The sequence below is a fragment of the Canis aureus genome, chromosome 11 (genome assembly GCF_053574225.1).
Source record: "Canis aureus isolate CA01 chromosome 11, VMU_Caureus_v.1.0, whole genome shotgun sequence".
In the NCBI taxonomy this organism is placed as follows: domain Eukaryota; kingdom Metazoa; phylum Chordata; class Mammalia; order Carnivora; family Canidae; genus Canis; species Canis aureus.
Window position 1 is genome coordinate 16143162 of NC_135621.1, and position 26564 is coordinate 16169725.

The window sequence follows — 26564 nt, forward strand, 5'->3', positions numbered from 1 at the left end:
CAGTCCTTAATTAATTGCCAAGTCCTGTCTTGTTTCCATCTCTGAAACGCCTCTGTATTTTAGTTAGGATTCTATTATTTCTTACCTGGATTAATTTGAATTAGTCTTTGTCCTTCTACTTCCCTCTTCCTAAAGCAGTGTGTTTCAATTCTTGCCTCACAGGAGGACTGTTTAAAAAGTGAGGAAGGCTAGGTCCCTCCTTTGTGAACTCTTCCAAATTGTAAGGGACTAAAGAGACAGGACAACTAAATGCAAGACATGTAACTAAATTTTCTCTTGCTACATTATTGGTATGATTGGCTAAAACTGGGTGAGGTCGGCAGACTGTTTCTACTATGTCAATGGTGCTTTCCTGATTTTGGTAACTATAGGTACTTAGTAAGAGGACGACCATGTTTTACTAGGAACTATATACCATAAAAGATAGAGGGGCAAAAGGGCACCATATTCTCAGTTTCCCTGAAATGGTTATTTATATACTTATTTTCATCATTTGCATGTACAAAAACATACTACTCAGCACATGTAAACTAAGATGTGATAAGATATTAACACTTGGGGAATTTTGATGAAGAGCATGCTCTATGTTGGCAAATTGAATTTAATTAAAAAATTAGAAAAGAGTATGTACATAATTCTTTGTACTGAATTATGTAGGTTTGAAATGGTGTCCAAATAAAATGGATTAAAAGAAAAAAAAAAACACAAACAATCAATTTGGAATCTCTAGGAGGGGAACCAGACATTAGTATGTTTTAAGTGTTTCCCAGGTGACTTAAATGTATGAAAATATTTGAGGTCCTACTTGATAGCAGTGCTTCTCAAAGTGTGATCACATGACCAGCAGCAGCATCACCATCTCTTGGACACTTTTTAGAAATATAAATTCACTTATTATGAAATAAATAGGATGTGGCCTAAGAAAAGGCCATCTGTTTCTAATCTGCAAAAAAAAAAAAAAAAAGAAATATAAATTCACACCCTTCCCTGAGTCTACTGGATCAGAGGCTCTGGGCTGGGGGCTTGGAAATGTGTATTTTTAACCAGCTCTTCCAATGACTGCTTGAATTTAAGAGCAACAGCATTTTGACAGAAGGTTTTTTCTTTTTTTTTTTTTTTTGATTGTGCATCACTAGCATGAAATTTTTAGCATGTTCATACCTATTTAGCCATATTTATTTATTTTAAAATAGTGCACATAATACTTACATTAACAAATTTCAAGGCACAGTAGGTGCTTAAAACAAAGTTCATTGTTAGTGAGAATGGATATAAATCAATAGTATATGTACTCTTGTTGATAAATTTGTTTTCCTTTCCTTTTTTTTGTAATAAATAACATGTCTTTGTTTTTAACCTTACAATGCAAATGCTATAGAGTGAATAGAATATAGTGGTTGAGAGATCTAAGCTAGACTGCCAAATTTGAATCCCATCTCTGCCAATACCATACTGGCCTGCTCAACTGACTTACTGTCTCTGTGCTCCAAGTCCTCATCTGCAAAGTGGAGCTATGAATTGTGTCCATCTCAAAGAACTCTTAGCATTAACTGAGATAATGTCTGCAAATCACTTAGCAAGTACCTGGCTTTTTGTATGTGCTCAAAAAAAGATCAGTTAGTCTTACTCAGAATTAAAGAGCTGTCAGCTTTTGTCATTTTCTGTTGTCCTTGTATTTTTATATTAAGCTCAATCTGTTAATTTTTTGCAGGAGTCTTTTTAAACCACCTGTTTTGTTAGGGTTGGTTTAGTTAAACTAGGCAATAAAATTCTGAAATCCATTTAATTGGGTGCCACATGCCCTAAGCCCTTGAAAATGAACTAGTGAGAAAGGCTGTGCCATGATGTCTGTGGAACTCCTGCTCTTTCTCCAAGGTCCTGGATAATTTGGCCATCGGAGAGTGTTTGTACCAGACAAAAGTAAAAACAAATAAAAAGCGTAATTTAGTTTCATACCTATGTGGATAGTCTTATAAAACTCCTGGGGGAAAACATCCTGCTGTGGATGATCTGCTGTATGTCAGTGCTTCTCAAACTTTAATGTTGTGTGACTCACTTGAGGATCTCGTTAAATAAAAGGCACATTCTCTTATTCAGGAGATACGGAGCTCGTCCTGAGATTCTGATAGAGATTTCATTAAATATGACAATTCATCTAGTAGTCAACAACTGATGGAACTTGAGGACTAGTAGGGATCAGGAGGTTAGGACTAAAACCAGCTGAGAAGTTAGAGGCCTTGTATTTGTATAGCCAATTGTGAGACCTTGAGGATGATTTTTGGAAAGTATCGCTAGCTGTTATTTGGATTAAATTAGACTCATTGGACAAAGCCTACAATTGTGGTCTGGTTTTATTACCTTCACCCGCCTGAAGTTACTTACATGGGACACGGTAGAGAGCGGTCTACTTCCAGCGTGAATTTAGAATGATAGACTCATAAAATTAATTGAGGTCACCAAAATTTAGCTAATTTCAGTCATATATATATCACATATGTGTGTGTATACATTGTATATAAATGTATATATGTAATATGTCATGTATACACATGTATATATAATATATATATTTCTATAATGTATATATATACATTTCAGTATATATATTTCTGTATATATATATTTATATATATATTTCTATAATGCGTATATTATACATCTTATGTAATCTAGCTACACATATGTGCGTACATAGGCATAATGCACTGAGATCCAGAGACACAGACCCAAATGCCCCGAGGTCTTTAGCTTGTAGAACAGCCCACTTTGTAGGATTTTCTGCTCAGGCAGTAGGGTAGTCAGGTCCTAGGAGTGCCGTTCCCCATCCAGGAGTGGGGCATCCCAAATGCTGCTGCAGTACATGAGTTCTTGGACCTGTGCATTTTAGGGTCGCACTCCACGGAATGCAGGTTTTGATTTTAAGAACTACTCAAAAAAAAAAAAAGAACTATTCAGACAGGTTCCAATATACAAGTAGAAATTTGCATAGTGTATTAAGGGGACATTTGCCTCACAGTAGCCTCCCCGCCCTGCCCCAAGTGTGCGGCCATCAGTCACATATCGTTTTGAGCTGTAGACCCCTCGTGCTCTATTAACTGTGGTGTTAGGAAAACGGTTTCTGGAAATTTTCCATCATGTCAATTCCCTGCATATTTACTTTAGGAGCAATATTTTTATGATGGGTACAAAAAAAAAACCCATCTTCTCAACATTTCCCCATTAGGCATACAAAATGTTTTCCTTCCTATAAAATATACTTTAGGCGTATGACTTAGTGATGCACATTAGATACTGGAGCCTGAGAGGTAAAGGTTTCAGTTCAATCTCTGGCTCATTATTAGTTCTTTCTGTACTTCATTTCTTGATCTAATGTAAATTGAACTAGGGGATATTTGGAACACTAGTAATGGGTTTTGAAAAAAAAATCATTGAATAGAAACTCTTCTGTAGAAAAATTTGGAAAAGGTAGTTTTTTTTTTTTAATACTCTCAAGAAGATATTTATAGCAAATCATCATGTACCTTTGGTCATATTTTGATTAACACCTCCCATCTGATACATTATTCAGCGTGAATGGGACATGATATTCATTTTTCTTCATGGTGTTGAGTGACTTGATGCTATTTCAGATGGTAAATCTATGGGTTTGGTTTATTAAAAAAATCTTTTAGTAATATGCCAAGGACTAAACTGATAAGGTTCTATTTTAGTTCCCTTAAAGGCAAATTAGCTTCAAGTTAAAATTTAGTGAGTACACTGTTTTCTGGTTCTATAATTGTATATTTTTTAACTGTATTTCCCCCTGCCTTTATTACCCCAGCCATCAGAGATTTCCCTAGGAGGTTTTAAATTTCACAGTGAATTTTGGTATTTCCTGTGTATACTGAAAATGCTTCCATTGTTTAGATGCCAGTTAACATCAGATAATACTTTATACTGCAATAAGAAGTGATAAAAAATCAAGAACTATGGGCCCTTCAATGATTTTTTTTTTCCCTCGGGGACTTCAACAACTATTTGATTTTGCTTGAAATTAATGCTTGACAGTTGTAAGCCAAGAATCCAACATTGGTTCCTTTGAATTATATGTTTGCATTTTTTTTTTATTGAATATTGTGTGTACTACTAGCACAGTTTATGTTAAGAGGGACTGGCTTTAAGGCCCGATGAATCTTTGTTTCCACTTTGCCAGACCTACATAAATAATTTCTTTTAGAGGTAACCACTTTGTACTCAGGCTGTCTAAAGTGCATGTGAATTTGGAAATACATTTTACTGACAACTCCAAGTTTCAAGAGTTAAGAATGCTCATTTATAAATAGCACTATTTTTATACTCTCTTCTGCTGGAAATGTGAATCTGTCAATTAAAGAGTGTCAAAGAGCTATCCAAACCTCTAGAATGACTCCCAGCTACCTCACTTTTGAAACAAGAAAGACTCCTGAGTTGCGTGCTCTCGAATGAGCCCACTCCGGCAAGGAACACGCAATAAATAACTGATGAACGAGAACCCTTTGCACTGTATTGTGTTTCTTTTCCTCCTTTAGGTGATGATGCTAACACAGGTGATTAGACTTCGTGGTATATTTGTGTAAAAGGTCTTATAGTTCATTTTGAAGATCTATTGAGAATGGTGTTGAATGGTGCGCTAGTATTATTTGAAAGCATTAATATTTAATTAATTAATTGTTATGTGAGTGTATAGTAGCTACGCCTTATAAATTCACCTGAATTTACCTAAGATATTTGTAGACGTTGTGTGCTCCTGCCTTCTTTTTGGGAGGTTCATTCCCAATGGGAGTTTCACTCTCCAATGACGTGGTGTCACGCTCTTCTGGTATTTACTTCCCTCTCTTATGACGGTGCTTGTTAATACCCCTCCATGTGTCCTGCTCCGTTTCCCCCCCTCCTCTGCTCTTTTCCAAGTCTCAGTGCTCCTTAGATATCGTCTTGGTCCTCTTTGTCTATACTCTGTATCACTCACAGTCTACTGTAGACTTGTTGATTTTTTTTTTAAAGATTTTATTTATCCATGAGAGACACAGAGACACAAGCAGAGGGAGAAGCAGGCTCCCTGCATGGGACTCGATCCCAGGACCCCGGGGTCACGCCCTGGGCCCTGAGCCACAGGCAGACACTCAACCGCGGAGCTCCCCAGGTGCCCCTGTTGATGACTTTTTTTAAATCTTTTTTTAAAAAAAATTTATTTATTTATTCATGAGAGACAGAGGGAGAGAGGCAGAGACACAGACATAGGGAGGAGCAGGCTCCATGCAGGGAGCCCAACGCGGGACCCCATCCCAGGTCTCCAAGATCAGGCCCTGGGCCAAAGGCGGTGCTAAACCGCTGAGCCACCGGGGCTGCCCGATGACTTTTTAAATCTGCTCCCACAGCCCAGATCTCTCCCTCCTCTACCAGAGCTCTATATTTGGCCTCTCTTACTAGATCTCTAGTTGGATGTTCCAGAGGCACCTCAAACTCAGAATGTCCCAAACGGTATTCATCACTCTATTCTTCAGCCACATTGATTTTGTTTTTTATTTACTGAAAGTACCATATTCTCTCTTACTTGTTTTCACACACCCTTAATCCGAAATACTCTTTCCCTCCTGGTAATTCCTTTTGATTCAATAAACCTCATAATTGACTTTCTCCAGATAGCCTTTCCCCATCCTTGTGTTAAGATTTGGGACCTCTTTTACATAATAGTAATGATCATAATGATATAGTAATATAGTATATGATATGGTAACATAATATATCATATTAATACATGTTACATGGTGTATAATACTGTATATTTTTCAATATAGTAATAATGATAAAGGTGATGATGATGACAGTGATGTTCTATTATTTCTTATTGATGGTGTAACAAATTGCCACATCCTTCATGGCTTAAAACAACACAGATTTATTATCTTATAGTTAGTTCTGTACATTGGCAATTTGACCAGGCTTTCATTGAAGGCTTTTGGGGGGGGTGTCTCTAAATTTTGTCACCTTTTCTAATTTCTAGAGGCTGCCTAAATTCCTTGGCTCATGATGCTCTTCCATCTTCAAAGCCAGCAATGGCCTCCAGAGTCTTTCTCACGTTGCTTCACTCGGACACCAACTCCTGTGTCTCGTGCTTTCACTTTTCAGGACCCTTGTGATTATAGTGGGTGCATCTGGATGATCCGGGTTGCTCTTCCATTTTAAGGTCCACTGATTAGCAAGTTTTTATATGTGCCTTAGTTTCTGTTTGCCAAGTAATCTAATATGTTCACAGGTTCTGGGTATTAGGCTGTGGACATCCTTGGAGGGGCATTTGGTGATCCACCATAAAACCTAACAGCTATCTAGAACTTGCCACTTCTAGGTGCAATTCTAAGAAACTCACATGGATGAATTCATACAGTCGTCAAGAGCTGTGAAGGGTCTGAGATTTTTATCTTACCCTATTTGCGAGCCTGACAGGTCATCCTGGCGTTGTTTCATGAGTGCTTGCAGGGGACACAGAATTCCTGGTTTAGAGATAAATCTTTACTGCTCTAGGGGTAGCCAGAGATTCAGTATTTTTTGTGCCAGTTCCTTGAGTCCCAATTCCCAAGAGCAATGCAAGGAGGGCCAGGTGATGCCTGCAAATGCGCCAGATTATATTACAGGTGAGGAACCTGAGCCTATAAAGCCTGATTCTTTTATAAAATGATGCTATCTGTGCCTGTCCTTTGCTGTGGACAGGACACTATCTCTATTTTTTGCTATACATATATTCTTAAAAAGACAGCTTGGAATGAAAAGCCATCAGTATCCGTGCTCATAAGACATAAGAAATGTGAGAGACCCTTGAGAATTGTGTTCCAACAGTAGCCCTCACGGTAACCCTGTGAAATAGTTGCGATTATAATCATCTCCATTCTACAGGTAGAGAAAATGGGGGACAGAAATGATAAGTAACATGCCTCATTAAGTAGCAGAATTGATTTTGAACCTAGGCTGCCTGGCTTCAGAGCCCATGTTCTTAATCTCTGCTATGTGCTGCGTCCATTATACCAGGTGCTCATCGTGGCATTTGCACTGTACTGCAGCTTCCTTCACGTCTGTCCATAATGTCCCTACTTTTTAATTTGACTGTATCCCCCATTGGTTTCTACACCTCAAGAGGGGTTAATGGGGAAGTATCTTTAGTGTTTAGGGTTTATATATCCTGTGTCCAGATCAGTCTGGGCCTGTATTAGGTAATGAGTCAGTGTTTTAGGAATAAATGAAACTGCATCATAAGTGAAACCTTAATAGAGAGAAACCTTTACTTCCAATCTACATTCTCTTAGATAATAGCAAGTCTTTGTTATATAACAAGCATTAGTCAATTTGACTTGTTACCAGATGATGAAGATAGGGGTCATTCAGTGTGTGTTCAATGTTTATGCCTAATCATGCCCATTAAAGCAAAGACCATGAGTTTGGAAAGTGCTTGAAGGAAGATGCAAAATATGGTGATGGAAATTAAAGTAGAACTAATTTAAAAAATTAAATGGGTGAGAAAATGACAAATGGTCCTTGTGCGTATAGGCAAAGTCCTTTCGCATAGAAATCCTTTTTCAGGGGAAAAGGAAATTAGGCAACACGTGAAAAGCATTCCTCCTTTGCAATTGACAGTAATCAGTAAGTGTCGGGGAAAAAAGTGATTGCAGAAATGAAAAAAAAAGTCTTTTGAATATGTGGCAAGAGGATCAGCAAAAACATAGACTGCATATTATGGCCTAATGCTACTTTGTGAGAACGCTAGGAATTTGAGAACTTAAATGCTAAGCTTGTGAATACAAGTGGTACTGATGAAAATTCTGTTACAGGCCAAAATGTGTAGTTGAAATTAGCCTTTTTTTTTGATAGAAAGATGCCCCAATAAAAAGTCCATCAGGAGAAAGTGTGTTTTGTTTTAAGCTTTGAAGGACTGAGTCTTTCTTAAATTTGGTGGAATGCATCCAGGGAAGAGCAAAGCTTAAGCTACTCTTTGTCAAATGAACTTAAAAATGGCCATTTAGATGTCTTTCAACAGATGAATGGATAATGAAGATGTGGTCTGTATACACAATGGAATATTCCTCAGCCATCAGAGAGGATGACTACCACCATTTACATTGATGTGGATGGAACTGGAGGGTGTGATGCTGAGTGAAATAAGTCAGTCGGAGAAGGACAGTCATCATATGGTTTCACTCATTTGTGGAATAGAAGACATAGTGAAAGAGACCTTAAGGGAAGGAGGGAGGATGAGTGGGGAAAAATTAGAGAGGGAGACAAACCATGAGAGACTCCTAACTCTGGGAAATAAAGAAAGAGTTGCAGAAGGGGAGGTGGGTGGGGAGACGGGGTCACTGGGTGACAGGCACCGAGGAGGGCACGTGATGGGATGAGCCCCGGGTGTTATACTATATCTTGGCAAATTGAATTAAAATAAAATAGAAAGTGTAAAATAAATAAAGACTTTTACTCTAGATTAAACAAAACAAAACAAAACAAAAAGGCCATTCAGAACCTAACCAGTTTGTGAGTAAAAAAAAATAACCCAAAATACAAAAAATAACTTTAGAATTTGCACTTGCAAAGTTGCTTGGAAACAAGTTGCTTGTTTCCATTTTATAAATACTAGTAATAGGTGATTTCTATGGATTCTATCTTGTTTATATTACTATTTCGAACATAATTTATATTTCTCGTAGCCACATGTGATTGTTAGAGCAAGGAGTTTCAATTTTTATACTTAAGCATAGATGCATGTGTATATAATACCTTTGAGCAAGTGCTGGTCATGGCATAATCAAAATATAACATTTTTTTTTACCTGCTATACCTTAAAAACTTACTTAGCATCCTTGAACGATAATATGGAAATGTCCTATAATGTAGTCTCTTTGTTTTGTTCGCTCATTCGTAGATAGGTCCTGTATCACTTTATAGGATAACATAAACTCACAATTCAAAAATTAAAATGCCTAATGTGACATATTAGCCAATACTTCATCTTTGGTCAAAGATAAGATTCATCCTTTCTAAGCTAAAGCCCGCAATGCTTTCAAGTCCTGAAGGTGGGGATGGACTGGAAAGATCCCAACTAGTGAGAGCGTCGACTCATCACGTTTGGTACTTAAGACTGAGTGCTTGACATGGACCAGCTCATCTAATCTGCATGACCACCTGCAGAGAAGGCACCAGTAATATCTCCATTTTATCCACGAGGAAGTGCAAACCGAGAGAGATTAAGCCGTGTGTCCCACGTTCCCCAGCTAGTCAGCATTAGACCTGAGTTTGGATCCCAGACCGTGTGGACTCCAAAGCTCCAGCGTTTAAGGGTTTGGTTCCCTGCCCTCTGCCAAGAAGGCCTGGGCAGCAGAGCTGGAAAGAGAGCCTCGACTGTGATTGAGATGTTACTAGGATGCAGCATGGGGACAGCATTGGGGGTGCAGTTTAAAGGGTGACCTGGGGCAGAACAAAGAAGGAGGGGTTAGGTCAGAAGTTGGGGATTTGCAAGCAAGGTGGATTTTTTTTAAAGATTTTATTTATCCATTCATGAGAGAGAGGCAGAGACACAGGCAGAGGGAGAAGCAGACTCCATGCAGGGAGCCCGACGTGGGACTCAAACCCAGGACTCCAGGATCACACCCTGGGCCAAAGGCAGGCACCAAACCACTGAGCCATCCAGGGATCCCAGCAAGGTGGATTTGAGTGGAGGACCTGGGGTGGAGTTCAGAATGCTTCTGTGACTCTGGAGGGAGTGCGTCTGAGTGCCACTCGGCGGAGGACTTTAAAGAACAGGAAGAGCACCTCCCGGGACAGAGAACCTCGGGCCTGGTGACCAGAGTTGCAGCACTTAATGCTCTTTCTTAGATGGGTATTGGCCGTGGTTATGTACCTGTTTGGTGTGCAATACCAGCAAAACCAGCCGTAAGCTATAGTCAGCGTAAGTTGTCATCACAAGGAAGATTATTTCGCAATCAATTTTTGAACATCAGCCATGTTCTTGGCACTGCGCTAGGCTCTGGAAATGCAGCGATTGAAGTGAAAAATGACCTGCCTTTGCAGAGGTGAAGTTCAGTTGGGTTGGTGTTCCAGCTTAGATGCAGTCTCCCCACGAGGTTTTCCAGCCCACCTACTCTGACCGGGAGGTATCCTCCCCACAACCTCTTATTCTTTAACATCCCCTGTGTCATTTTCATGTCGGTCCCCATCCTAATCTCATCTCATTTTATTTATTTATCTGAGTATTTTCGGCTCCTTCTCACTCCCTCTAACTATCCTGTAGCCCCAGAGCTGGAATGTGAGCTCCGTGGGAGCCAGATCATCGTCAGACGCCTCTCCTGAGATGGAGTATGGATTCGACAAACATGATGGATGACTGGATGGATGGAGAAATCTACTACACAAACAGGAAAAATAAGGAAGATTAGTCATTCCCATGAGAGAGACTTATGGATTTTTCCTTATTATGAGACCCCAAACTTCTAGGATTAATGTGTGGCACTTTGGATGTTCTGAGCAGAACCAACCCATACCCAACCTCATACCCAACCAGGACCCAGGACTGCTCTGTAGGGAAAGAGGTTCTCCCTCTGGTCTTACTCCAAGCTTGACAGCCGCTCTCACCTCAGAGCAGGGCTAGAGGGGTTGCTGCTGAGGTGGTGCTCTTGAGTTACAGGGGGTCAAACTTCTTTCTTTGGTATTTAGCCTCTTATCTCCCAGGACTTTCTATCCTGTTTCAGGCTCAAGTTTGAAGTCTGGGTCATCGTGAGTTCTCGTCTTAGCAGGAACTCTCTTACCACTCTCAGCATATTTAGATAAATATATGGGTGGCAAATGCAGAATGAACTGGCAAGTGGGGGTGTGGAGAGTGGAGGCAGGATTGACTGGCAAAGAAATGTTGTGAGGAGAGCCGGGACTTTAGGGAGTCTGGCCTAGTCAAAGGACGAAGTGTCGGGGTAGAGCAAGACGATGGACACGTACCTAGAGGTCATGTGTCAAATGGCATCTCGTCTACCCTTTTGACTCTTAGAACATGGTGTGTGAACTGGATATTGTGGCAGAAAGTATCGGAGCTGAAGGACACGAGACTCTACACTAGAGCCAGTCCTTGGGTGGGCCTGGATGTCTACCGGAGGGCACCTTATTCTGGATGACTACCAGAGGGCACCTTATTCTGGATGACTACCGGAGGGCACCTTATTCTGGATGACTACCGGCGATGATCTGTGCACCTGCAATCAGACTGCGGTGCAGAGGAGAGGCCTGATATTACACACTGTTTTTTTTTTTTTTTTTTTTGCTAGTGGCCATTTCATAATGTAGAGTACATTAGAGTAGGTATTTACAAAGATATGCATCAGAACTGCCACTGATACTGTGCATGTGGTATTTGTATGTGTTTGTACGTATTATTAGACCCGGTTTGCTGATTCTTGGGGCCTCTCCACGTAGTTTCAGTGTTCCCCTTAGCATAGTGTTGTGAGGGTAGCCAGACCTTTTCCGTGGTGATTGACTTCCCTTCAGTGTGCAAAAGAGGAAGTTGCAAGGTTATCTTTAGGTTTAAGCCAGATTAAAGGGAGGGATCTATTCCAGAAGGAAGAGCGCCCGGGGGAGCTATCCAATAACAGTCTATCATCAAGGAGCTTCCATATTTTCCTCTGGAGCTCAAAGAGCTTCTGGGCATGTGGGAGGTGACAGGTGACATTTGAGTGGGTGAGAACATTCAAAGAAAACTAGTAGAAGGAGTCAAATAAAAAAAAAAAAAAGAAAAAAAGAAAACACAAAACAACCCACAGATGGAAATCCTGGGAACTTTGATTTTTCCAAAGTCAGGATAACAAGAAAATAAATCCCAAACAAACAAGCAGCAACGATCAGATAGGCTGGTCTCAGAAGTGGGGAGGGCCGTGGATATCCTGTTATGACAGATCGTAATCAACAAGCAGGATGATAATTCTCAGCCATTTCAAGCAAATACGAACTGAGAAGGGTGCGTGAGATTTTGCGGTTTCAGTTAGCGAGAGCTATTTCGACATGATGTTAAAGGTAGAAAGCAAATTATAGTGCTTTGAAGGAAGCAAGAAGAGGAAGTCAGATTTTTATGTTAATGTTTGTAATTGCATTTCCTGGCATTCTATGAATATTTGCTATCTGCCTATAGTTTTAAAAATTCTAGTAATTAATTGGAAACAGAGTACTATGCATAATTTTATCCAGGATTTTCTTTGAATTTCCAAGTAAATTAGATTCTGAAACATTTGAATTTTCTTCTGTTTTCAAGGCATATTAAAGGGGATGGTTGCACATTCTAATGGATGTAGGCTCATGACAAATTTATGTTTGCAAAAATTAAAATAACCCAATTCATTGTGAATAAATCTTAAGAGCTTCAAAGTGAAGCAAAAGAATATTTCACTTACTGAGGGCACTTTTAAAAAGCAGGTTCATTGAGGTATAGTAAGGGCAGTAAATGGCACACGTTTAAAGTGGAGTTTGATTATTTAAGATATATATATATTATTATTAATTATATAATATAATCATAATAAATTAATATATTATTAATAATATATTAGTATATATAATTATTTATATATTATATATTTATATAATATGTTTATATATGTTATATATATGTTACATACATATATATATATATATATATAAAAACATGAAATCATCATCCTAATGAGCATATCCTTCACCCCCAGAAGTTCCCTGTTGTGGTCTTTTAACACTCCCATCTTTATCCCCAGGAGACTACTGATCTGCTTTGTGACACCATAGGTTAGTTTGCATTTTCTAGAATTTCATGTCAATGCATGATTCATACCATACGTATATATATCTTCCTTTTTACTCAGTATAATTATCTTGGAATTCAACTTTGCTATGTGTATTGATAGTTCACTTCTTATTGCTGAATAGTTTCGTTGATATACCACATTATCCATTGTGTCGATAGACATTCATTTCCAGTTTTTGGCTATTGGAAGTAAAACCGTTAGGAACACGTGTGTGTGTCAGTGCTTATGTGGATATATGCTTTGCGAAAGGTTCTTTTTTTTAGGATTGGTCCATTTAGTTTAGAGAGAGAAAGAAAGTGAGCAAGTGGGGGGAAGGGGGCAGAGGGAGAGAAACTTCATCAAGCAGACTCCCCGCTGACTGGAGAGCCCGACCTGAGCTCCACTCCACAACCCACGAGGTCATCACCTGAGCTGAAATCACAAGTTGGACGCTCCACCAGCTGAGCCACCCCAGTGCCCCCAAAAGTATTCCTAAAATATAAAACCATATCCAGATATGAACAATATTAAGAGTCCTTACGTTGTAAAGATGTAGGGCAGAGCGGCCCAGTTGAAATCTCTCTCAGTGGTTGTTAGAACAAAACCCGAGCTTCTCATATCCCACTACTAGGTCATCATGTGGGTAGTGGCATCACCTAAATGTTTCAGCTCCACTTCCCCGCTTCTGCTATCCACCGACATGGCTCCCTGTGTCTATCATACAGCCTTTCTGGGTGTGAGAAGCTGCCTCCTATTACTGAGCTGTCTGTGTTTTACTCTGTTCTCCGCCACTTTTTCTGAGTCCGGCTCCGTTGGCTCAGGAGTTCTGGGGTGGTTGGTGCATGGCCTTATCACCCAGGGCTCCCCTCTGTGCCCTCAGCTGTCTGGAAACCCACGGGTAGCCAGGCCTCCATTAGTGGTTTCTCTGGCACCACCTTTAGCTGTGCCCTCACCAGACCCCTTGTGCGGCCACTTAGGCTTTTGCCATCTGATTGCTGCTCCCCGGGGTACCTTCTTCTTTACCACAAACTCCTAGAGTCTCCGTCTGCCTCATGTCAGGAATCTTCTCTCTGTGCCAGTGGAGCCGATCCAAATTCCAGCGCAGGGCCTCATCTTCTCACGTACTTCTGGGGACTGACTAGTGTCAACCCCTGAGAATGTGGCTTACAGAGGGGCCTCTGTTTTCAGTTGGTGTGGTCCAGAGGGTTGTCCCTAAGCCCATGTGTTCCTTCACGTCGGTGACACCAGACGGGCTGCTACTGCTGTTGTCATGGGCTGGTGGTGGACAGTGTGATTCTCTTGCCTACTTTGGTCATGTTTAGGGAAGGTCTCAAAACCTTAAGTAGGAGAAGGTCTATTTGTTATGTATTTGCAATTTGTCCTTCTTTATCTCCTTCAGCCACACTGACCTTGTTCCCATGTGTCCAGTGTACCCGTCTCATTTCCTCCTTGGGACCTTTACATCTGCCCTCCCTTCTTAGAACACACGTCTACAAGTCTTTGGATAGCTGGCTTCTAACGTTGTTCACACGTCAGGTGACAGGTGAGCACCTTAGGAGGCCTGCCTTGACCACACGGCACGGACCCCATCAGTCAATCACCATCTTACTCATGTTGTCTTTGCAGAACTTACTGTTCACTGAATTTCCTTCATTTACTCTGTTGATTGAACCCATCCTCCAGCACGCGCCCACATGCCCTTGGAGCAGGGAGCAAGGAGAGCTCAAAGGACATGGCAGTTCTTCTATTGAGCGAAGGAGATATTCCATAAATACTCGTGGCAGTGGCTGCAGGTAGTACCTCTGACTGCCTGTTGGAATCCTATGAGCTTTTGATGTCCAACTCAAAGACTAACTCTTTCAGAACTTCTCCAACCAGATGTGTCCTCTTGTGCACAGCAATTCTTATTCTTTATCTCCAGTATTAACGCTGTCAGGTACCCATTCTTAGATTAAAATGTAGTGGATATGGGATCATATTGATGTATTTGAATACATATCTTAGACTTGAGGATACAGCAAATGATGAGATGTTCATTGAAATGATGAATAAATGACAATCAACCGTAAGACTACTGACTGTTTTATTCTTTTTCTTTCTTTTTTTTTTAAATTTTACTTATTTATTTATTCATGAAAGACAGAGAGAGAGAGGCAGAGACACAGGCAGAAGGAGAAGCAGGCTCCATGCAGGGAACCCGATGTGGGACTCGATCCTGGGTCTCCAGGATCACGCCCTGTGCTGAAGGCAGGCGCTAAACTGCTGAGCCACCCGGGCTGCCCTATTCTTTTTCTTATTATGAAATATTTAAAGCATACAGAAAAGAAACAATAATATTATAAATAATATCCATGTACCCATCACCCGCTTTAAAGAAAATTAATATTAAAGACAGATTTGAAATCCCTTTTGTGACCATCTGCAGTACTGTGATTTATTTATTTTTATTTTTTAAAAAAGATTTTAATTATTTGAGAGAGAGAGAGAGAGAGAGAGAGAGAGGTAGACTCCCTGCTGAGCCCAATGAAGACGCTATCCTAGGGATCCCTGGGTGGCGCAGCGGTTTGGTGCCTGCCTTTGGCCCAGGGCGCGATCCTGGAGACCCAGGATCGAATCCCACGTCAGGCTCCCGGTGCGTGGAGCCTGCTTCTCCCTCTGCCTGTGTCTCTGCCTCTCTCTCTCTCTGTAACTATCATAAATAAATAAAAAAATTAAAAAAAAATATTAAAAAAAAAAAAAAAAAAAAAAGACGCTATCCTAGGATCTCAAGATTCATGACCTGAGCCGAAGGCAGATGCTTAACTGACTGAGCCACCCAGGGGACCCTGTGATTAATAAGAAATATCTATTCGGTCATCTGAATGTCCAAATATGTATTTCTCATATATATTTGGTGTTCCTACAAGGTGTTCGGCTTACAGCTTCCAAAACCCTTGGAATTTCATAAGGGTTTGAGTCTTTGTTGAGTTCCTCTTAGTCAATGTTAGTATCTTGTTATGTTAATAAAGTGACTTTTGGAACCCACCTAGGAGGGGGCTGAACTGATCATGGTGGAACCAATCACATGACTGGGGAGATGGGAAGTTCAGTCCTACCCTCTGGCCCTCTCCTCCAGGGAGGGAAAAAGGGCTGGAGATCCAGGTCCATTGCCAACGGCCAATGGATTAGTCAGTTATGTCTGCGTAGCAAAGTCTCTGTGAAATCCCCAGGGAATGGAGTTCAGAGGGCCTCCCCGGGAGTGAACAGATAGAGATTTGGGGGCAGTGGTGCGCCCTGAGAGGGCATGGAAGCTTCACACCCTTTGTCCATACCTTGCCTGTGCATCGCTCCCAACCAGTTGTTCCTGAGTTCTATCCTTTTATAGTAAGCTGGTAACCCAGTAAGTACAAGTGTTTCCCTGAGTTCTGTGGACTCTCTAGCACATTAACCAAACTTGAGGAGGAGGTCATGGGAGCCGCTGATGCATAGCCAGCCGGCTGCAAGTATAGGGAACGGCCTGGCCTTATGACTAGCATCTTGAGTGAGGGTCCAGGGCAGTCGTGGAGGACTCAACTGGAAACTCGTGGAATTTAATGCTGTCTCCAGGTAGAGAAGATGAATTCTCATATGCTCCAGTGTCCCAGACTTGCTTGATGGTAAGGGACTCAGCCCTAACCCTGTGCTGAAGTGGGATCCGTCTCTTAAAAGACTGGCCCTCATCCTCTTGCTGCCCTTTCTTTCCCGAAGCAGTCATGTTTCTGAATTTGGTGTTTATCATTGCTACGCGTGTGTGATTGCGTGTGCATTTACCCCTCTATCTGGGTATGTGTGTGCAGGTGTGAGTATCCGTATTCAACATACGATATTACTCTGCTTCTTTGTTTAAGTAGTACACGGGAAAGGTCATTTTACACCTTACTTGTGCCCTCAACATTATGCTTTTCAGATATCCATATAGATTATGTAGTATAAGAATCTAGGGGTAAGACTGTGTATTTCAGTTGCTTTATTTTAGCTATCTTAGAGTTTTCTTTGTCTACTACCTTGATAAAAGGCATTTGGTTTTCTCTCCCCCCTCCTTTTTTTTAAGATTTTATTTATTTGAGAGAGAGAGATCGAGAGACAGAGCACATAAGCTGGGGGTGGGGGGCAGAGGGAGAGAGAAGCAGGCTCCCCTCCGGCAGGGAAACCGAAGCAGGACTGGATCCCGGGACCCTGGGGGATCATGACCTGGGCTGAAGGCAGACGCTCTACCTGCTAAGCCATCCAGGCGCCCCTCCCCTTTCACTCTTAAAAACAATACTGTAGCCAACACTTTGGTGCCATTTTTTTCTGGGCATCCTAGGTAGTGACTGTAGGGTTATTGGGCAATGGAGTGTTTGGGTCAGAGACTGAAGAAGACATTATCTCAGTGCCATGAAGAGGAAGGCCCTGGACTCAGGCTGCCTGGGTTCGACTCCTTTCCCAGCTTTCCCAAGGAGCAGTGAGCAGCAGCTATTTGCGGCCCTGATGAGCATGCATGCCCTGCCTCAACCCCCAGCGTCACGCAGTCAGCTTGGCTTAGGTCCCTTTGGCCCTGGTGGATCCTGCTGGAGCCAGTTCCCAGCTGCCACTGCCTGCCCCTGCAGCCAGAACCCAGCAGGACTGTGGCCTCACATGCAATCACTGCTTTGCATTTCTGTACCATTTCTGATCCATGAAGAGGTTTATTTTCAAGCCTGGAGATATTTTTTTTAGTCTTCCCTTTTAATATTTTATTTATCATTGCTCTGTGCTTGGAGCTGAGGGAGTACATCAAAGCATGAACTTATTGTGTCACCTTAACCAGAAGTTGCTATTACCTCCACAGCCTTTTAAAACAAGCACGCATCTTAGAATCATCTAATCATAGATTTTTGGAGCTGGAAGGGATCTCCGAGATAATGAAGGCCGATAACCTTATTTTATAGGTGAGGGAATTGTGGTCTGGAGAAATTAAGTGATTTACAGAGGTCATCTATCTGGTGAATGGTGGAGGGCAGGACCAGAACCAGAGCCTGCAGGTTCCCTCGGTAGTCCTTTGGCCACCCTGACTCCTGTTACAGTTTGGTCTCTAAGCTGTATTTGCACGCAACGTTTCATTTTTAACAGAGCTCGAAAAATAAAGGAGAATCTATGCAATTAGAAAAATGACACATCACATCTTTAAACTGATACAAGATGTCTTCTCTCGGGAAAAAAAAAAAAAGAAAATCTAAAGCAAAAGTAAGAGGACAATATCCACTGCATTGAGCCGAATATATTTTCATTAGAAGGCACAAAGCCTTTTGACTCGGTAGATTTCTGCTGCATTTGGTTTCCTTGACTTCCCGAGACTTATTAGGATGGGCCCATCAATAATGGTGCTGATACCTCCAGCCTCCTCCAGTGCTGGGCCTGAAAATGAACGGTGATGAATGGACACGGCCCACGTGCACAGGGATAGCCCATATTTCTGCTGTCATGTAGAAATGGCAGGTAGTTTAATTTAGAAAAAAAAATTACTGAGAAAGAGCAAATATTCCTTTCCATTCATTCGGATTTCTGGACTTTCTTAGGATATGAATTTAGAATCCGGCATGTTTGTTAAAGCCTTTGGAATTGTTTTATTCTATTTCTAGATCTTTTAGCTGTGCCTAAGCATCCGTACGCTGCTATGGAGAACTGGGGACTAAGTATTTTTGTGGAGCAAAGAATACTGCTGGATCCCAGTGTTTCATCTATTTCTTATTTACTGGATGTCACCATGGTCATTGTTCATGAGATATGTCACCAGGTATGAGAAAAAAGAATCAGGTGTAAGTATAATTGCGCACTGTTGAGAATGCAGAATGAGTTCGGATATTTAGATTGGGACCTAAATTAGTATCCTCCCAATTAAGTTTTAATTATCTGGAGAGCACTGTGTAGTTCCTTCTGGATGGTATGTCCTTTTTTTCTCAGAGGACAGCACAGACAAAAGCAAACACGCTGATGATATTGAATAAACACCTGTCACTCAGCTCCGTTGAGGAGTGAGATGGCACTGCCACCCAGCAGCCTCTTTGGAGACCCTGCCCAGTCACGATTCCGTGTCAGCCTTGCTTTATTTTCTTGTGATTATTGGTGTGTGTATATGGTAAGTGCAGTGATGGCAGTGATGTATTGCGCTGCTGCAAGACGCAGCGGAGTTTTGTGTACGTGTCAAAATTTGCTTTGGCTGAAATCAATTTGTTATTCCCTTTTCCCATCACATAGACACTTAGGAAGTCTTTCCCTAACTCAGCCATAGACTCTTTGTTCTCAAATGATTGATATATATATATATATATATATATATATATTTATTTATTTATAAATATATATATTTATTTATTTATAAATATATTTATATATATATTTATTTATAAATATATTTTTATTTTATATATATATTTATAAATATATATATATTTTTGGTTTGGCATGTTTAGAAATTCTTATGTAAATTAGCCAACTTTGTAGTGAAGCAGAGATAAAATTAATTTCATTTTGATTTTGATGCATTTTCTTACAACGAGTGGAAGGTATCACGGAGACTTTGCAATGCTTATTTGAAACTTCATTCTAGTAAAAAAAAAAAAAAAAAGGAGAAAGAAAGAACACTGAAAATCAATGTTCATGCTCATAGACAGCCGAACCTTGTCCTGGTTTAGCCACGTAGTTTCAAGTGAAGACACTGGAAATCTCTTTATGAGACTGTCTGGCTTTCATTTGTTGTATGAACCCAAAGCCTTTTTTTAAAAAAGCCAGAAAAACTCCAGGAAGGAACCGTGTGAAAATCCTGCTGGTGAAAGCACGTGAACTGCCGACTGCTAACGCACCAGCAGAGGTTTAATGATGGGTTGGCCCTGGGCCACACGGCTGCCTCCTGTACCTGTACCTGCCAGCCGGCCAGGTGGGCCACGTCCTCAGCGCCGGGCCGCGAAGGGTCCCCCCACTGTGCTGGCCACAGCTTTCCCGGGACACCTGGCGATTCCTGGAGGGTGAGCTCCCCTCTGGCACGTCAGAGGCCCCAGCGTCTTGTCCACTCATGCTGATGTGTTGGCTCCTGGCGCTGCTCTCACGGCTCGTGGGCGTGTGTTACTCTCGTGTTCGCCCCCCTGCGACGGCGGGCCAGAGTCTGGGGGACCACAGCTCCCCCTCTGCTCCCAAACGATCGCCTCCACGGCCCTGTCTCCCACCTGCGTGTGTGGTCACCGTTTGGAAGACGGTCTTTCCGCTTAAGGAAGAAGCATGCGTTGTTGATTAAGAATAACCATTACTGGGCAGCCCGGGTGGCCCAGCAGTGGAGCACCTGCCTTCGGCCCAAGGCCTGGCCCCGGGGTTCCGGGATCGAGTCCTGCATCGGGCTCCCTGCATGGAGCCTGCTCCTCCCTCTGCCTGGGTCTCTGCCTCTCTCTCTCTGTCTCTCTCATGAATAAATAAATACAATCTTAAAAAAAATAACAATTTTTTTAGACATCAGCCGCTTGCTGGTCACCCACCCAGACTCCTGTCTTCCTTGTGGTTCAGTTAGGGAGCCCCTTGGGCAGGCGGCACTGGTGACTGCGGCGAGGCTTCGGGCGCCAGGGCCCGCTCCACGGGGCTCCTGGGCTGGGCCTGAGCCCACGCCGCCTGCCTCTCCGTCCGTCCCTTAAATGTCTCATTCCCACCCGGGGCTTCACGCTCAGTGTTGCCTACATCTGCCTGGAACCTCCTTCCCAAGGCTTTCTCATGACTGCCTCCTTCTTAGCATTGAAGTCTCGGCTCTGATGTCACTGGCTGGGACGGAGCATTCTTGCTTTGAGGATCTAAGGTGGCTCCTCCCCCATTACACAGACTTTGCAATGCTAATTTCAATCTTGATTCTAGTAAAAAAAGAAAAAAAAAACCTGAAAATAAATGACACATTTTATCAGGATCTGAAATTGTGTCATTCATTTGCTTTTATTTATTTATTTTTTTTAATTTTGTATCTCATCTCATCCTCCTTGGCTCCACAATGAAAAGGGACATTTTCTTATTTTCTTTTTCTTTTCTTTTCTTTTCTTTTCTTTTCTTTTCTTTTCTTTTCTTTTCTTTTCTTTTCTTTTCTTTTCTTTCTTTTCTTCTTTTCCTTTCCTTTCCTTTCCTTTCCTTTCCTTTCCTTTCCTTTCCTTTCCTTTCCTTTCCTTTCCTTTCCTTTTCTTTCTTTTCTTTTCTTTTCTTTTTTTTTTAGATTTTATTTATTTATTCATGAGAGACCCAGAGAGAGAGAGACATACACAGGCAGAAGGAGAAGCAGCTCCATGCAGGAGCCCAATGTGGGACTTGATCTTGGGACTCCAGGGTCATGCCCTGGGGTGAAGGCAGCACTAAACTAGTGAGCCACCTAGGCATCCCAGAGAGACATATTCTAATTTTCATTATCACATCCAAGGTCTTTAGGAACACTCCGGGCATATAATGTTTTTGTTTTTATTTTTAATAAAAAGAAAAAGATTTTCTTTAACTTTTTGCTGAACTAAAGAAGGATTTCAGAGTGGTGCATCACGATCTAATTAAAACACCAATTAAACCTGCCAACATTATTGGGGCACCCGGGTGGCTCAGTTGGTTAAGCATTGGACCCTTGGTTTTGGTTCAGGTCACGACCTTAGGGTGTTGAGATTGAGTTGCATGTGCAGCTCCATGCTGGGCCCGGAGCCTGCTTAAGATTCACTCTCTCCCTCTCATCCCCCACCCCCACTAGCTTTTTTTTTTTTTTCCTCTCTCTCAAAAAAAAATATGACAGCATTATTTTTCATGAAGGAATTTAGAGATTTTTTTTGAAGATTCATGAGAATCAGAGAGAGGCAGAGAGACAGGCAGAGGGAGAAGCAGGCTCCATGCAGGGAGCCTGACTTGGGACTCGATTCCTGGTCTCCAGGATCACGCCCTGGGCCGAAGGCAGATGCTCAACCACTGAGCCCCCCAGGCGTCCCTAGGGATTTTTTTTTTTAACCTAACCCCTTATTATCAGAATATCATGGAGACTCAAGGGTGGAGCATCATGAAAGCCCTCAGTTCCTTCAATCAGCCAATGTTTTCTCTGAGCTGTCTGCACTGTTGCAAGGCAATGCTCCAAAGTAGCTTACCACGTAAGGCTGTATTTTCCATCTTCGGCCATCTCATTCTGCCTCCTGTATATTCAGCAGACATCTACCAACTCTGATTTCCATCCATTAGCCCTTGTTTGTTCCTTGTAGGGCCACAAGACACAAGTCTTTTCCTCTTCTGCACACTAGGCCTTCAAATATTTGAAAATAGCTGTCATCATTTTTTTTTCTCCTGAGTCTTGTCTTCTCCAGGTTAAATATTCTTTTTGTATTTCTTGATCATTATATTTTTGTTCTTCCCTAAATGCATTTATGAAAACAAACAAAACCAAAAAAAGTAGTGTCTCCCAAGTAGTTGAATAAATCAATAAACCAATAGTCTTGCCACAATACGTTTTAAGGTCACAAAATCTGCTGAGGAATGAATTCCAGTTTTGATAGTCATCGTTTAATACCTTTAACTTTAGATAAAATAATTCTGGGATGACTTTGATTTTATCTGATGCCCATTCTTTTTTCAATTGCAGTGGTTTGGTGACCTCGTGACCCCTGTATGGTGGGAAGACGTGTGGCTGAAGGAAGGTTTTGCTCACTACTTTGAATTTGTTGGCACGGACTATCTCTACCCTGGCTGGAACATGGTAGGTGCACATTTTTGGTTTGGAATTCCTAGTGAAAGGTTGCTCTGGTATTACAGAGCTTATATTATCACTAAAGGTGACTGAAAATACTGTCTGGAAAATCCCATGTCCAGGGACACCTGGCGGGCTCAGCGGTTGAGCATCTGCCCTCGGCTCAGGTCGTGACCCCAGGGTCCTGGGATTGAGTCCTGCATCGGGCTCCCTGCATGGAGCCTGCTTCTCCCTCTGCCTGTGTCTCTGCCTCTCTCTCTGGGTCTCTCAGGAATAAATAGATAAAACCTTTAAGAAAAAAAATCCCATGTCCAATAAGGAAAAGGTAACCAAAATTTAAATTTAACTGAAATTTGAAATATTCCGAAAGAGTTCTGTTTTATTTTATTAGAACCGAATAGAGTTTGATTGACTATAAATTGATTTGAAAATGTTACAGCTTTTCTTAATAGAAACATTTTAGATTGTTGCATTTGATAACGAAGGAAAATTCTTTAAAATTGCGAAGGTAACAGTAATTAGTAAGAAATATTTTAAGTGTCTAGAGTATTTCAACATTTAGAGAAATGTAACCTTAATATTTCTTCATTGTGACTACAAATTACCTAAAATATTTGCTTATTTATAAAATATATGATGGTGGTAGATGTACTTTAGGATTAAATTACTTACTAAGATGTCATTAACTTCATGAAGCGTTATATACCTATACTCTAAGAACATATCTGCATGTCTGAACCTGAAGTCGGATTTGTTGTCCCTTAAGCAGTGATATTTCTAGAACATTCTCAAAGAAAAAGTAGAGGGAAGGTGTGGTTTTTATGTGTCTTTTAATATAAGTTTTTCATCTTATATGTTTCTATTCATCACTTAGAAACTATGTTATTAAATGAAACCCAAGGCGTATGTTGTTTTGGAACTTGAATTTTAAATTCAGTTGCAAAGAATTCACATTTCTCAACTTCCAGAAGCTCATATTTCACCTGTGCTCTCGCATAGACAGTAACATGTATTTACTTTACACTGCTCTTTTTTGATGTTTGAATTATTAATAGTGATTATCTAATTATCTGTCAGAATTATGAGCATGATTTGAGGACTTAAACCAAGGTGAAACGAGAAGGTGTCTGTAAGTCATGATATAACTTCTTTACCATAAATTCAATGAACTTCTGCTGAGTAAAAAATGTGATCATACATATCGCATAGAGGAGACGTGACAATTGTAATATTTTGATAGGTTTTAATTATATTCATGCAGCTTTATCCTTATTTTATAAAAGCGACATGGTTCACTTCTCTAAATAATGAGATAATTTTGCTTAGCCTTCTGTATCTAGTTATGTATGTATATATAACACAATTTTAAATATCTTACTTGAACTGTTTTATCATGGCATGGAAAATGATTGAAAATACCTTTAAAGAACTTGGAAGAAAAGTCAATCACCAATACCATATGATATTAATTATTTAAAGTATTCTTTTAACAAAAGTGAAATTTTAAAACAAATGTTTAAGGATATTGAATATACTCCCCCAATTCCCTCAAAATATCTTTTGATTTTTAGGTGACTTTCAAGCAACTCTGTTTAAAATTTTCATTTAATTTTCATTATGCTGTGGATTATTGCTGATTTATAATTTCATTATGTTTCAATATTAAAAAAATGACCTTATTATGAATGACACACTACTCATATAGGTAAGCTTTTTTTTTTTTTTTAAGTTCATTCAGCTATCGTAAAATCCCTCCTATTCATCATTATGAAAAATACATCTTGGATTAAGAAGTAATCAACAGGGATCCCTGGGTGGCGCAGCGGTTTGACGCCTGCCTTTGGCCCAGGGCGTGATCCTGGAGGCCCGGGATCGAATCCCACATCGGGCTCCCAGTGCATGGAGCCTGCTTCTCCCTCTGCCTGTGTCTCTGCCTCTCTCTCTCTCTCTCTCTCTCTGTATCTGTCATAAATAAATAAAATATTTAAAAAAAAAGGAAGTAATCAACAGAATTATACGTGGGCTGAAAACTGACAGCTTTTGATGGCTTTAGGATGGCAACATATCCCAGGTTTCGATGTCCTTATACTGGATTTTGCCTCTGAGTAATTTTTTATATTCTTTCATCATTTTTATCAGGTAACTTATAAATGTAGGCCTCCTGGAGAACATAGTTACAAGATGTATTGAAAATGAACATAAAGAATAAATAATGCACCTGGGACTTTGTTCTTAATAGAATACGGACCATGAGCTAGAAGTCTAAAGACCTTGGGGTGGTAAGATACAGGGTTTTATTTCTAATAAATCCATATCTTATAATTAAGAAATGGGAATTAATGATGGCATAAGTACAGTGGTATAGAAGGCTCACCTTATTAAACTAATAAATGAAAGAATAAACCCCATTACAATTAATTAGGCAGTAGCGAGGAGGTACATGTCTTATGATGTCTCTTTATGCTCAGATTGTAAAGATTATACTTTCTGATCTTTGATTGCTTTTGATTTTTATTAGCCTTATTTAGTTTGTAGAGGACCTCAGTATACGAAAGTCGAAAAACCTATGAGAAGAAACTGTAAACAAGTTGCTCCCACAAATATCACTAATATCTTCTTTGCAAACAAAATTTTAAGAATAAGTTAGTCCCACAGATTAGAGGATATTAAGTGACTTTAAGGCTGTGCCAGCACTATTTTTCATAATGGCATCAGCAAGAGTGGAAGAAATACTAGAAAGAACAAGAGTGACAGCTGTGTCAGCAGTAACTCATACTATTGTGATATGCACAAAAGCTTACCTAGGAGCACAAGGCTTGGGCTTTGCTAGAGCTTAGCCTAAAATAGAAAAATCAGAAGTCAGGCCTGTGTCAGGAGTAAGGAATTTCAGGAAAGCTGACCTCTTTTGTCTCTAATCTCAAAAACACTGCTTTTATCATTTTTAGACACTGAGTCTCAAACGCTAAAATACCATTTCAATTTGCTAGGGTGATTGCTCTGACAATCTACTTTCAGTGGAATAGCAATAAAAAAAGCCCAGAATTGCATAATGTTGTTAAGGAAGTTCTTGTTCTGATTTGGGCCAGTATATGTGCTTGGTCTGCTTCAGAGAGTAAAATCTTAGATTTTGTGTGTGTGTGTGTGTGTGTGTGTGTGTGTGTTCAGAGCCAGTTTCTGATACAGAAGTAATCAGTTTTTATATTAGAAACACTATGTGGAGTAAAAACTGTTATGATAGTTTTGTTCCCAACAAACTAATGGAGCTTCCCATCTTATAGAGAGGAGCCTTTATGAGTAGTGTGAGGTAAGGTCAGGGGAATGGATCGGAAAGAAGAAATTCAGATTCCAGGAAAGCTGTTTCACCTCTTTGGTTCCTTCTTATCACTTGAAAAATGGGAGCAATTGTCCTGACTTACCAAGTTCGCAGAGTTTTTGTGAAGATAAAATAACTTGCAAGGTCTTTGAAATGTATGAGCCGCTATACAAATGTGCGTAGGCATCATGTACCTGGAAAATAAATGCTCCATTAGAAAGGTGCATTGATTTTATGTATAGATGCCCTAACATTTCCAAGCCCAGTCACCTGTTTTGACACCCTGGATTTATAACAATTATCTAAAGATTACAAAATAATTTTTATAATCTCTGTAACTAGGCTCGGTCTCATCAAATCAATTCTTATCTATACTGGCAAAGTGGATTATTCTATAGGAACATAAGCCTTATATAGTGTTTCATTAATCAAAGAGAAGTGTCAGGATCATCAGAAGCAACTTCTTCAGCCCAGGGCTAAGGATACATTTCAGGGGCACGTAGCCTTTTTGCTTGATGCTATTTCATCAAAGTTGGCTGTTAGTGACAACGTTATTGGCTGGGTCAAGTTACAGTATGATATCGATGACAGTCGTATTAAATCTCACTGTGTTCCTGGAAGGGAAGGAAAAAAAAAAAAAAAAAAAAGGAAGACTCATTCAACATAACAGTACTCTTCAGTAATTCTTGATAATTTTAATTTTAAAGGAGTTTCAGTGCAGGAGAAAGATGCACGGTAAAATGCTAGTCTGAGGAAT

At 40.5% G+C, this 26564-nt stretch overlaps 1 protein-coding gene across 1 annotated transcript in view; it reads left to right on the forward strand.

The window, feature by feature from the left end:
- The window catches only part of TRHDE (thyrotropin releasing hormone degrading enzyme), a 371785-nt gene that overhangs the window by 178943 nt on the left and 166278 nt on the right, over positions 1–26564 (forward strand). The window contains exons 4-5 of the mRNA XM_077913853.1: positions 18407–18561; positions 22390–22503. Of these exons, the coding sequence (XP_077769979.1) occupies positions 18407–18561; positions 22390–22503 (269 nt within the window). The remainder of the gene's footprint in view (positions 1–18406; positions 18562–22389; positions 22504–26564) is intronic.